The sequence below is a fragment of the Idiotropiscis lumnitzeri genome, chromosome 19 (genome assembly GCF_059441095.1).
Source record: "Idiotropiscis lumnitzeri isolate Australia: NSW breed Sydney's pygmy pipehorse chromosome 19, RoL_Ilum_1.0, whole genome shotgun sequence".
NCBI classification, from domain to species: domain Eukaryota; kingdom Metazoa; phylum Chordata; class Actinopteri; order Syngnathiformes; family Syngnathidae; genus Idiotropiscis; species Idiotropiscis lumnitzeri.
Genome location: NC_142409.1, coordinates 5,036,000 through 5,050,469, shown reverse-complemented (window position 1 = coordinate 5,050,469; position 14,470 = coordinate 5,036,000). Strand labels below are relative to the sequence as shown.

Genomic DNA, 14,470 nt, shown 5'->3' with positions numbered 1-14,470 from the left:
TAATGTTGCAACCAGAATTTGCTCCTCAAGGTGGAATACAAACGAAGAGCAACATGGATGCCGCTAGTTCATTTATCTCAATTAAAAAAAGGAGAATTGGATGTTTTCGGGGGGTGTCTGGAGTTGCCTGGAACAGCTGGAGAATGCATACACAAATTTTCCACACTTTCTGTTTCTTCTAAAGTAGATCAGAGCGGCTGAATCAAAACCTGAGTCTGTGTTCCTGAACAATGCAGTTTGACAGCACCTTCGATCTTATCGTTGGTTTGTTGAAACAAAAATTTACTTCCTGCCCTGAATCCTAATCCATTGTGAGGACAAGAGTTGTAAATTGGAAGTACTGCTACCATATATCCTTATTAAGTGACTGACTGGGGTATTTGTTTATTTAACAACAGAGAGTTTAAGATATTCATCAGCTGTTAGGTATTTATTAGGGGGAGAGAGACTTTTTGTCTGCTACTTTAGTGTATATATATATATATATATATATATATATATATATATATATATAATTCCCTTTAGTGGATGGAAGCTGGTCGTGCTGGTCTTCGTGGTCCAAGTGCTCTGTGACATGCGGAGGTGGACATTACATGAGGACTCGAACTTGCAGTAACCCGCCGCCTGCTTACGGAGGGGACATCTGCCTTGGCCTGCACACTGAGGAGGCGCTGTGCAACACTCAAGCCTGTCCGGGTACACACACATAAACACACACATATCCATCACAGGATTCCATTGCTTATTCTTTTCAGTCACTCTCTGCGCTCGGTGCAGGTCAGTCATGCATGACTAATACATAACCAAGGACCCACACAAACACTACACAGCTGGGAGATTTACTGTCATTTTTTTTTTTGTTGCAGAGAGCTGGTCCAGCTGGTCACAGTGGTCCCAGTGCGACTCCAGAGGGGCCCAGTTGCGTGTCCGTCATTGTGATGTCCTGTTTCCTACTGGAAATCAGTGCTCAGGAAACAGCAGCGAGAGCAGGCCGTGCTCTCCTGAGGCCAACCTTATACCAGGTACTATTCACACAGGCACGCGTACATAAACAAACGCATCGAGGATCCGCGGCAGTCATCTAAATAATGGAATGATAGCGTACATTATTTATCTCACTCTGGGCATTGTATGATGTAAAAAGGTGAGATTTTTGCTCTGAGATCAGTCGAGGCATGCAATTTTCTTCGGAAAAAAATAAAAGAAATGGCACCTTTGTCAAAGCCAAACATACAGACGCTGTTTTTCCTTGGCTAATAATATTGATATCTGCTTCGACAGCCATTTTGCTACTGGCAGAAAGTAACATGAAATGCGTACGTGCATTGATTTCTTTCACAGCCGGATCATTAAAGCAAGATTAAATATATAGAATAGAATAGAATAGAAATCCCTTTATTGTCATTGTACTCAAGTGTGCAACGAGATTAGAGAAGGAGCACTGTGAGGGGGAGCTGTTAGCCGCTGCGTCCATGCGCGCCGCCATCTTGGAATATATTATATAATATATAACTCATGAACAACTACTCCCAACCATTTTAATGCTTAAGTCTAAAAAATGGACTACTGTACACTATTCATGAGCCCCACGCTAATGAGAACTTCCATTAATCACACGAGTAAACAATTTGCCTTCTGTATTAATTAGCAAGGCTATAATATTTAAAAGTCTTACGGAATTACGGATTTTCGTCGATCATCAATCGCCTATAATGGGAAGGCACGTCAATTAGGGTGCATTAGAAATGTTTTGTACTTCATTTTCTCTAATGAGTACGTCTACTTTTCATAAAACACTCCAGGTGCCGCCGCGGCCATGATTATAGCTCGCAGAGTTTCTTGGGTAATCTTTATCATATTGAAAGCAGCTTTCATCTCAGCATTCGCCAACGGAGGTGTAATTTGTCACGCGAGCAGGGGTGTGTTTGTGCCAGTTGCAGGTCTCATTCTGATACCTTTTGCTATTTTTTTTTTTCCTCTCGTTTTATCAGAAGTCTCCATTGCACGCTCCAGTCAGGAGGAGAGACACTGTGGAGGTAATAAATGTGTGAGTGTTGTTGAACGTGTGAGAAAGACAGAGAGAGAGAGAGAGAGAGGCCTACATGTGCAGGATTCATTTGCATTTCTGCTTAAATGAATATAAATCCCACTGTAAAAGAAGAATTGCAGGAAAATGCTGATCTGATAATATCTCGCTGCAGTAGTCTAAATTACATGCTTTGCAACACGCACACACACACACACGTCCTCCTGTAATGTACTGCAGTAGCACTTAAAATTCAGGTGCAGAAATCTTGAGTAAAATGTATCGTAGCTACACAGTTACAGTTTGAGGGGATCAATAAAATCTCTTTTAACCATGTTTACTTCTGCAACAGCTGCAGGAATGCTGATGAAAGTGCTCAGAGTTCAGAAGAAGCGTGTGTTGATGCACAACTAGCAGCTGGTAGTCAAAACTGGTTGTTCACAGCCAAATTCCTAAATTGTTGCCGTCACCTTTGACATGTTTATTTATATGTTAAAAAAAATGGGAAACTTCATAAATGGAAGCAAGGCAGGTCGTTTGTAGTGAAGTGGTTCACAAAGCTGACTTTAATGCGTTTGGTGTGGGATCGAATTGCACTCGAAGACCCGACGGCATCTGCCGTGCACCTGACTGGCAACCAGGAATCAGGAATGCCGTAAATCCGCAAGATAAGTACCAGGTTCACTGAAATCCTGAATACAATAAGCACTGTAGAACCGTTTTACAACCAGCTTGACGTGGGAAATTGTCCCATTTAAAAAAAAAAAAATATATATATATATATATATATATATATATATATATATATATGTACTAGAGATAACCGGGCCCTCTGCCCCCCCAAAATAAAAGAAAATTCCAATGCATCCTGTCCTAATTAGACATGCACTGAATTTCATGTCAATCATTGAAACTGGTGTGACGTTCAAAAAAAAAAAAAATTCCCCAAATTTCCCCTTAAAAGTCAATGAATCCGTCAAAGGGTTGAGGGGTTAGCACATCCATGCCTTCCAACGTGGACTTGGGCTATTCTCCCCATGCTTTCGCATCCGAAAACATTAATTTTACCGAACAGTCATGATTGTTCTATCTGCATGAATGTGAGTGCCCTGTGATTGGTTGTCATCCAGTCCAAGATATACCTTTGCTTCTCGACCGACGTCAACCACGATAAGCCTTATCGAAAATGGATGCAAAGATTCCAAGAAGGAGCTCTCAGGCCCTATTAAGGCCATCACAGCCGTGTGATTTGCAGCTTCAGCTTCCAACTCCGTCCTTCCCTCTTCTTCACCCCCCATTCAGACTTCAACCTCTTCCACATGATTGCCGTGGGGCTCAGCAGCTCCATTCTGGGATGTCTGGTCACCCTGCTGGTGTATTCGTACTGCCAGCACTACCAGCAGCAGTCACACGACGCCACCGTCATCCACCCCATCTCCGCCGCGCCGCTCAACACCAGCATCACCAACCACATCAACAAACTGGACAAATACGACACAGTGGAGGCCATTAAGGTGCGTGCTGGATATTTTCTTCGCATTTACTGTGATGACGTTCACTTCCTGCTGCATGACTCTGACTGTCACACGACCACCTGCCGAGTGCTGACACCCGCTAGCCTTGTAACAGATTGACAAGTGTTGCGTGCGTTTCTTTTCATGTGCTCCTCTGGCGTCTCACTGTGTCACTTTGTTCCATGTCGGCGTCAAACTTCTGCTTTCTCATAATATATTCATGCGCCTTGGGGCCGTCGGGGAACAACCAACATTATGTCTTGGAGATCTCCCCTTATGACAACTTCTGAGTAATGTCACCGGGTAGTTTGACAACATTCTTCAACACATGGAGCGCATTATTATGGGAGGATTTTGCCTCAACTTCTCAGGCTTGTATTAAATTTCCATGAAGCAGTGCAATTCATATCAGCTTGTTATAGTCGTATGAAACAACGGAGGAAGTCTAGATCATGCACTGAAGTGGCCGTAATTGACTCATGAGTCGAGCATATTCGCCGTGGCCGCGTCATTTTAACACACCTGGTAAAAGTATGAAAGTAAGAATGAAAACTTCAGTCTCCTCTTTGAAAGCAGTTCATTCCCGTGCTGTTCTCAGTCTTGCCTTGGATAATATTTGTCTCATTAAGAAGTTGGACGTCTTTCATTTTCTCAGTTTCCCTCGTTGCTATTTCTGAAATGCAGCCGAGTATATCTGAGATAAAGCGAGTGGAAAAAGTACTACAGGACAAATTTTGAAAGCAAAAAAATGTACCATATTGTTCGGGCCGTACTACTTGGTGGACACATGGCAAACACACATTTTGGGATACGTTTACATTGCCCCATTTACGGGAATAAAAACACTTCCGCGCACACCCTATTGGGAATATTGGGAATATCGAATCTAGATTTTATTCGGAACGAGAGAGGTGGTTTATGTCGATTAATAATCCGATTGGCGCGCATGGAAAAGAGTTTTTCTGAAATTTTGTAACACGCCGTCTGTGACGTCAATATACGCGATATTGTTTTTGCCGAAAGTTTGTAGAAGCAGAGCTAGCGAAAGAAATGGCAGGCGCAAGACTGAACTGCTCTTATTGGGGAGTGTTAACTCGACGTAACAACACAAACGGGAAAAATACGCGGAATAACGCGAACGTTGAAAGTAGTAATGGACGGAGTTATGTTTTGTTGACCGTCTTATTCTTCTCGTATGACTTTACGATATATTTGGTCAATCTGCTGATCATAATTTGAATCCAAACTCTGATCAGATGAAAGAAATGTTGTCTATGTAAACGTAGCCATTGTCAATCCTACAATATTCAGGTTTCTTCATTTTTAGAGGAAGTATTTCTTATAAGTTGAAAGCCGCTTTGCAGTTTATGATCTCCGTTCCAAGGTGCTTGCAGTTGAGGCCGGTTTAAAAAAAATAAAATAAAAACATTCCCATTCATAACATTCAATTAACACAAATAGACCATCTGAAGCAAGGTGTTTTCAAATACTTTTGTCCATGTCGTTAAATCACTTTCTCCCAGTCTGTATCTGTTACCTTGCTGCATTTAAAATCTGCAGCGATGACCTGGAAAAAAATGGAGATTATTACATAAGAAGCATTTTCTAAACTAAAAAAGTGAATACCCGGGGGCTCTGTTTGGCAGAACAGATCCTTTGGCTCAGCGCAAACCTCTCCAAGTGTAATTTCATCAAAGCATGAAGGCGTCAGGCGCATTCATCTGTCATGCAATTAGAGTCAGGAGCATAATTTGCTCTGTTCACTTGCAGACGGATGCGGATATTAATACAGACAGTCCACATCATATTACAAAAATAAAGGGGAAAAAAATTACAGAATGAACATTGTTTTTCCTCAGGCGTATCGTGCCTGTCTTTCTGAATGGGTTCAATTATGAAATATACAAAGAGAGCATAAGCCTTCTTTGGAGTTTTTTTTATAAGACTGATGAGTCCCAAATGCTGTATTTTGCGCTAAGAACTCACATTTGGATGTTAATTGTGAAAAGACGCCACCGCGTACTGGTTACTTGGTCCAGTGAATAATAATGACCCAAAAGGTTTGGTGTTGTTTCCTTCCTCTCCTTGCAGCCAGACGTTTCGGTTCTCTTGCCCTTGGACGAGCCCGCCATGCACCAGCCTGTCTCTGCTAACATGGGGGTGTCTATGCGGGGCCTGGAGATATTCTACTAACCACTGACCTCGCTACGACATCCCACCTCTCGACCCCCCACCCCCGCTCAGCCCCTTCCCAACAAATTTCTCTGACCAAAACCGAAACTTCCTCTTCCACCCCCGCCGTGTCCCTTCCACTTCCTGTGGCACACGCACAGGTTGGAGTACAGCCTCTCGTTCATCTTCCCCATGCTCAGACCCCTCCCCACCCTTCACCCCGAGCATCATGAAGGACTCGCACTCCCTTCCTCTCCCCTGCACAGCTTGTGAGATTATATTTCTCTTTGCGATTGTCTCTATTTGCATGTTTTGTTTTTTCCTGTTTGTCTCTCTTGTTGTGTCATATTTTGTGTTGTAACGTGATCGACCGTTGCATTTTGAAACGCTCCTCTGTTCATCACTAATGCCAGTGCAGCTTGAAGTCATATTTTAACCTTCATAAAATAATGGACTAAGAAAAATTTTAACTACTGAAAATGAATTATGGGTATATAAAGCCTACTTGCTCCAATTCAAATGGCAGGTTTTCTTTTCATAGAGATATAAAAAAGAACAAAATAAAGGATTTCCATTGATATGACCCATAACCTTTCCAATTTAGTGAATTAAAAAGAAAATCAAGATGGAATGTAAAATGAAACTACTCAGAATGTGGTTTCTAAAGTGTGCACACCCTCTTATAATTGGGACATGGTTGTGTTCAAGAATTAACCAATCACAGTCGAGCTCACAGCTCACACCTGCTGCCATTTAAATAGCATCTAATTAACACCAAATAAATTTCAGATGCGGGTTTTTTGCCCTTTTTTATGTTTGTTTTCGAGCAGAATCCTAAAGATTTTTGTGCCACACTTGTGAACTATTTGTGGTGCTCTTTTGGTGGTGAACAGTTTTGTGTTAGCTATACCTTTTGGAAATGTGACCAAAAAGTTCAACTGTGGCCAACTTTCAGGTTTCTGCTGAAAAGCAAAAATAAGAGGCCAGGAAATGGTGGAAATTGAAAAATGTTTTGACAGTATCTCATTTGGTCTTCTTTTTTTGGGGAGAGAGAGAAGTGAAGACTTTTTTTTTTTATCCTCTGTCTTGGCCACAAAAACAAAAAGCCCATTGTAATGCTCGACTATTGAGCTATTTAAATTCTCCTTCTTGTGTTGCTTAATTCCAAACTACTCTTGTCTTATGTTAATTGATCCATCAGTTTCCTCAAATAATGCATTCTTAGACCGACTTCTTTTTTTTTGCAGCAGGACAGTGCAATAATGTTCTGTCTGCATTCAAACAGAACACTTAGCATCGCAATCGCATCATTTACGCGGTACATTTTCCAAAACATTACCGTGAATGCTCGATTATTCGGCATCAGACAATCTTTCAGTCGACGCTTTCTAGGTGAGAAAATGCTCATTAGCACTCGAGCACAGCTGTGAAGGCGCCGCCAAGGGGCCTCTTTTGCAGGGATGCAGTCGAAGCCTCCCTGGTGGCCAACAATGTGTTGATTACATTCCTTTGTGTACAAATCACATAACGGGAATGAAGCCAAATAAATTGAGTTTTGTTTTTTTTTTTCCCCGGCACAGGGCCCTCGTTCCCTATCAATGTCGGTCTATCTGCGGTTATATGCAGCATCATCAAGTGTTCAATTATACGGCCCCACAGCACATTCTCCGCCACATACAATATGAACACATCCAACTCATCAAATTGCTGATGTTGTACTTAGCTCCAAAGCTGATTCCATGTTTACAAAGGTCACAAAGAGGACACCCCCGATGACTGCCCTCGTTGTTAACTTTCTTTTATGCTGTGGAAGTCACAGAAAGCCGTAGGAACGGCTGATGCTGGTTGTTAGAGATGACAGAGACCAATGCACAGTAAACAGCCTTGCGTTCGTTTCAAGCCTGTTCCCAATGCCCTGATTACTTTTTATTTATTTATTTTTTTTCATGGATGTTTCATTTCATGCCTTTCAGTTGCTTGACTTTATTTTTTTAGGGCCACACTGAAAAGAAAAAGGACAAAAATGAATGATGAGCATAATGGGATAACATTAAGCGATTAAAGTTGTAGTCATTCAAAAAAAGCCAATTATTAACACAATAGTTTGAGAAAAAGGTGACAATAATGACCGGAAAAGTCATAATTATACGGGAAAAAAAGTCAGTAATTTGATAATAGACAAAATCATCAGACTTGTGATGTGACTAGATTAAACTTTCAAGCAAATGTGTTATTAATTTACCATTACTAAAAAAAGTCAGAATTATACAAGATTGAAGTTGACAATAAAAATGTGGTTTTATGAGGAAAAATGTTTTATGACGAGAGTAAGAAAAAGGAAAAAAAAGAAAAGAAAAAGAAAGCAGTCATCATTTCCCAAGAATGAAGTTGACATTAGTACAGCATATACGTTTTTATAAGAATAGAGTTGAACTATTACAATAGCAAAGGCAGAGTCTAAAAGTTGTAAATTTAATCGCATATTAATGAAAAATGATTTTGTTCAAATTGATTTCAGTTGCAGTTGTAAAATATGAATGGCAGTGCGATATGAGAAAAAATGAACACATTTTATGATGGAAGGGAAAAAAATGTAAAAACGTCATAATTTTACTGTAAAAAAAATTGCCATGGACCAATATTAGGATTAGGTTAACAAAGTTAAGTTTGGAGTATATGTAATATATATGTAAGAAAATGTGTAATTCCACAGGAATAAAATTGTTAAATATATATTTTTAATAAATAATTCAAACATAAAATCCCTTTTTTTTTTTTAACCAGGCTAAAGGTTTTTTTTGTTGTTTTTTTTTTTTTACTATTTTTGTCCTTTCAGTGCAGCCCCTGGTACACCTTCCCATTTTTGAGCTGAATATTTTATCCGTAAAAGGAAAATGAGAGCATACTAATTGGTTCTGTTCTTTTTTCCGCTCGCAGGCCTTCAACAAAAATAATCTGATTCTGGAGGAACGACAAAAGCACTTCAACCCACAGCTCACCGGAAAGACCTACACCAACGCATACTTCACCGACCTCAACACCTACGATGACTATTAAACAAGAAGATGCCAAATTCCTCTCCTCCCTGACTGAAGTATTTTGTGTTCTGTATGTATTGAGATTCGTGAAACCACGCGTCGGGCAGCTCCGTCCGCTCTGAGACTCTGGCAGCAAAAACATGAACACGTCGCCGTGCCAACAGAGGGAGCGGCCCACTCTCAGGTGCCTTGCGGTACGCTCGGAAAGCTCACTTCCCTTTCCGGGAAATGGACGACTGGGTCTCCCACCGACCAACTCGACAAACACGAAAGGGGACTCTATTTGAACTTTCCTGTGACTCGACGTGAAAAAGTGCTGCATTTATAATGAGGCACACAAAATCGGCTTTGCATGACACATCTGACGTCTCAGTTTGCATGACAGCATTCCATTTTTCTTTCTTATGTTTCATTTGAAGATGACTCGCAAGAATAAGGATGTAGATGTTTGAAGTCAATTGTTTTTTTTTTTTCTGTTATTGACTCATGCACAAGTGATTGAATCAATTGCGTACAATATTTTTGTTTTGTTTTTAGATTTGTCTCAAGTGTTAAAAGAAGAATTTCTTAGTTGGTAGTATTCCCATCAGCCTCCACCAATTCAGTCAGTACTTTTTGTATTTTTTTGTAAGGAAAAAAAAAATGTTAAAAGATAAGTACGTATTTGCCTTTTTTTTTTGTATTTGTATTTGTGGGAGCAGGATGTTCATGGTATTTACTGTACAGATGCAGTGTAGCCAACTGGAGAGTTAACTGCAAGCTAAAGTTCCGTCATCAAGAAGAAAAAAATTTTCTTCCTAACCAAATGTTAGGTTATTGCGTGGTTCAGTTGCAACTAACTTTTTTTTTTTACGTCTGCTTGTGTTGCTGTGTATAAATTAAAAGCTGCTTCAGACACTATATACTTGTTTGGGTGTTTACACTTTCAAGTCATCAACTACAGTCACAAAAAACTGCAACCACAATGATGACAACTTGAACATTAATCTGATGGTGTAAAAAAAAAATGTTTTTTTTTTGAGTGACATTTGAAAAGTATAAATCTGGGTTTGCCATTTTTTTAATTGAACATCTGATTTGAATGAACTTGTCTATGATATTAGAACTTAATGAGATACATACCTGATTCATCACATTTTTTTTGCAGGTGTGTAGCGAACGACACTGTATAAAATCCAATCCGTGTAATCACAATAAGAACTCACGCAAACCTTGAGCACTAACAGTTTTTCCAGGAAGTCTTGTGCAAGCACTGCAGCGACAAATCATTTAGTAGAGGAAGGATACCTGAAGGATATAAATGCCGTGAGGCAGCATGAAAAAAGAGAAGGGGGGGGCGATTTGTGAGGTCGAAACCCTAATGGGTATGATGGTGCGTAATACCACACACTGTGATGTTTTCCATCAACCTTCAACCTGACGTCCCGTCTATGCGCAGAGGGTAATGGAAGGGGTGTCATTAATCACACTTCTGTTTGGCTGGCTGATGGTGGTGATGGTGGTGGGGGTGGGGGGTTGCTGATCCAGCCCGATGTACAACCCATCTCCGTTCTGGCTCCACAGAATCAATCTCTTCTTTACCTTGACTTCATTGTGGTTGCCTGAGAAAGCAATACAGGCGCCAGTTAGTGTGTGTTGGAGCTTTTCTATTAGTGTTACTTCACTAAATGACATTTTCCAGTCTTACCCCCGCACTGACACTCTGACAAATCATTATAAAGTGTATTTTCACAACATTCACTCACACTGTCAAGGAAAGACTGTCTTTTTGGCATCTTTTGATGGATTAGTGAGAAGGAGGCACATGACTTTCTTCAAGGACCCACATTTGGGGCTACGAAATAGCACCGTTGAAGGTCAGTCGAGAAGAGGTCAGAGCGGGTCTATGTCCAACGCGATATTCCATTTCATATTGTGTTTGTGGGATATACATTAAGCAGCAAAATCCACCATCACTGACATGATGGACTTAAAATTGACCAAGCCAGAGGGCAGCCATCTTACTCTACTCACTAAGACAACCATTGCTGTATACAAAGTGCCGTATGTGGAGCAAATGTAATCATACATTAAAGGAAGACAAGTTAGTACTGATGTCCTTTTTATATGCAAACCTATGATATAAGTGCCAATGTTAACATCCATGAAGTGTTACTTTAAGACAGTAAAAATCACAAGAACAGTCAAACCAAAACCAAGTCTCAAACTGAGTCAAAAGCCAAAGAATAGAAATGAATTTTTTTTAAGCATTTGCTTAGAACTTGGTACCTCTTAAAGTGTCAGGTCTGCAGACCTGAGGCACCGGGGCAAGTGTGTAAGGGTGGAGGAGCTCAGATAGGAAATGTGATGTTTAAAGATTTGAAAACAAATAATAGAATCTGAAAAAGAACACTAAAATATACACAGAGCCAATGAAGGGACGCCAGATTAGGAGTTGTGTGCTCCCTCTTACGAATACCAATCATGAGGTGAGCGGCAGCATTTTGGACCAACTGGAGATGCTTGATGGAGGATCCAGCCAATATCTGACCAAAACATGAATTACTGTTTCAAAGTGCTTTTGAGAAAGGAGATACTTTACCTTACATTAACCAGCTGAAATGAAATATGCATTCAGAGCCTCTTACTGGTACAACCGTACAGAAAATAATGTGAAAGGTAGCTGTCAAGAAATGATGCTTCATCACGGTTTTAGACTTGTCTTTCACACATGCTCACGCTCACATATATTCCTGCCTTCTTACTTTTTTTTTCCACTGTTCCAATATGTTGGAGAATCATGCACTCTTTATTATTCTTGTCACATGGAGTGCAGCTCGCAAGTGCCTTGACTTACAGTATTGTTTACCTGGCATGCCTCCAAAGATAGTCTGCTTGTGTCGGCGGGGTGTTTGTGCTTCAAGCAGTCAAACGAGTAATACCGTACATATTGCGGAGAAAAAAAAAATGGTTTTGTTGGCGGTTTGACATAATGTCAAACATCTGGCCCGTGGGCCAAAAACAGGCCTGCTAATTAATTCAATCTGACATGCGGGACACATTTGAAAGTGAAAAAATACCGTACCATTGTGCCGTATGAGTCGACGTGATCAATTATAGATGATAAACGGCAACAAATTGCATGATTTTCTTTAAAAAAAATTAGATTACGAAAGGTTAGTTCACTCAATATAAAGTTTTTCATCATGCTATGATTTTATTGGTCGACTCCACTTGACATGAAATTCTGAACTACACTGAGTTTGGCACCCCTGTAGAAAATGTCGTTTAACTTGACAAGGTTGAGCCCTATATTAATTGCTCTTTAGTGACCATGATTGCCAGCAGATGGTAGTTTTTCATTGTAAATGTTAATTCATATTTTTTATGGACAAATATTAAAATCAACTAATTCAGTGAAGGTCTAAGAAGGAGAATTATAAATGTATAAGGTCTTGTTTTTTTTTAACCCACTCTAGCCCCACGCAGCACCACCCTTGCAGATGCAGTGTTCAAACTGATGGTGGCGTGACCATCCATTTTAAAACGTCCTCCCATTATATATGTATATAAAAATCTGCATTCAGCGCATCAATGCAAATGTTGACCCACAAACCGTCAGTATAATGTCTGAGCGCTTATGCGCAATTTCAGAGTCTCCTCTTGACTGGCACCTAATTCATGTGATTTGAATGTGAAATGGATTCATTTAGAGGCCTCTCCAAACAGGAGAAATGACTCAGAGCGGAACAATTTTGTTCATGAGGTGTTTAGAAAGAAAGTTGATTGACAGCCGGGCAAGATGAGTTTGTGAAACTGTTCCTGTCAGGTTAGTTGTGTTTTAGGCTGATTTTTTGGTAAATAGTAACTAAGAGTACACAATGTATTTTTTATGGTCATTCAGAGTTTGTCCAAAAAAATATGGCAATAACTGAAGTGAAGACTTGTACGGTGTTCCATAAATTTTCTGCTATTATTGTCGACGTGTGAATGAGATGAGACAAGTGATGGATGCAGCTGCTGATTAAACAAGGCAAAGTCATGTACTCATCATGTGTCAAGCACCATCCATAATTATGTCAGATACATTTTCAAGTCAAGAGGGTTCTTTATTTGACAAGTTTGGCACTGGACCAAAAGCTTTCATACAAAACGAAGTGGTTAGTAAGTCATCTAGAGCACTTCGTTAAGAGTGCATATATAAAAATGCCGTGTAAGGCTGGGAACAAAGTGTTGTAAAGGTTAACGTTGCTGCCTCACAGTTTTGAGGTTGAGCATTTGTGGAGTCTTATTGTTGTAACTTTGCAAAGTTTCTTGGTTGTCCTGTCCAAAATCTCCCATCTGCCCCTTTGCTTCGTCCCGCCATCCAGGTGGGCACACTCGGACCGATATATGCGATTCGATAGGAAGTTGGCACGACACGGCGAGCTCAGCCATGCCAGGCTGAAGAATGATGAATGTCATCGTGAGCCCGAACGTCGCTTGAGAGATGCCACCGCTGATTCCACCCCGAGACATCTGGAATCCCAGGTGCTGGTCCGGCGTTCCAGGTCTCAGCTGCAGGAAGCCAAAAGACACACCAGCCAAAGCCCCAGTGAAGTTTATCAGCCCCTTCGTAACACTTTACAGGCCTATTCACCGCGGTCAAAGCGGCTATTTAGATGTCAAGCCAAGATGGCGGATATCGGCACGCTCCAATTAGCCTCCGCGTCTCCGCCAGGTTCCTCACAAGCCTCGATTCTTCTCAACAGGCCCAGCTGGTCTGGCTCGGCGCTCCCTCGTCGCTATCAGTGCACCGGCAGAACAGAAACGCTCTGTCAACACGAGGATCGTCCGCAGAGATCAGCAAAGAGTCACCAAGGTCCTATCGGGTGCGGCGGTCTCGTTCAAAGTGCTGCTATGTTCTACCAACAGAGCTGGAATTGGATTTGAATAACGTATTCATTAAAACGTAGCCTGGGGGGGAGCGCTCATCGAAAGTCATTCCAAATCCCTGGTCATTCATCATGAGAAAAATCAAATTGTTGGTGTATGAACGATCCGACGGAAATCAAACATTATGCCAAGATCTGTAGCAACAATAATGACATGGTTTAAAATCGAAATAAATAAATAATTCATTGTGCGCCTATTTCATGCTATTGCTTTATGTGAGCTGGTGGTGTCATTATTAACTAGTTGTCATAAAAAAAATTGTTATGATAAAAACATTGGGAAGTTTATGATGTGTCGATTGTCTTGGAATTTTTTTTTAATTTTTTTTTTTTAGATATTTTCTGTTTTGTTTCTACGGATTTAAATTTAAAGCTACAGTTTCAGTCGAGGAAAATAATTCCACCTGATGAGGACGAGCAACTAGATAGATGGACGGATGTTTTCACGACCATGCAAATGTGACCCTCACTCGATGTTGTCACAAAGCGACTGTCTTATATTATTTTTAACGAAAGTCTCAACATCAATTTGATGGAATATCACGTCTCTTTATAGACGGGTTCACGACCCCCCTGAATTAATTGTAATTTCTCCAATGATGCCCTGACTTTTTTTTTTTTTGCACCCCCTGTAGCACCACCAGCAGGTCACTTATTCAATTTCACCCGTGAAATATCAACATCTCCAAGACTGATTGCTTCGGCATTCCATTTTTGTCCCGGGATGATCCCGGATAATCAGTGTGTCGGCTGAGAAGTCACCACTGATGTGCAAATTGAAAATATCATTTAAATCATTGAGTGACC

At 40.6% G+C, this 14,470-nt stretch overlaps 1 protein-coding gene across 3 annotated transcripts in view; it reads left to right on the top strand.

Moving 5' to 3' along the window:
- The window catches only part of sema5a (sema domain, seven thrombospondin repeats (type 1 and type 1-like), transmembrane domain (TM) and short cytoplasmic domain, (semaphorin) 5A), a 97,379-nt gene extending 87,729 nt beyond the window's left edge, over positions 1-9,650 (top strand). Inside the window, exons 18-23 of one of the 3 annotated variants that reach the window (XR_015839948.1) lie at positions 526-696; positions 867-1,022; positions 1,992-2,036; positions 3,329-3,540; positions 5,632-5,873; positions 8,650-9,650. Coding sequence is in view for 1 of the 3 variants with exons in the window: in XM_088283388.1 (XP_088139514.1) it covers positions 526-696; positions 867-1,022; positions 1,992-2,036; positions 3,329-3,540; positions 8,650-8,769 (704 nt within the window). In the remaining 2 variants the exon portion in view is untranslated. Of the gene's footprint in view, positions 1-525; positions 697-866; positions 1,023-1,991; positions 2,037-3,328; positions 3,541-5,631; positions 5,982-8,649 lie in introns of all 3 variants that reach the window. The other 2 variants (XR_015839947.1, XM_088283388.1) reach the window with 2 other exon arrangements.
- The last annotated feature ends 4,820 nt before the right edge of the window (positions 9,651-14,470 follow it).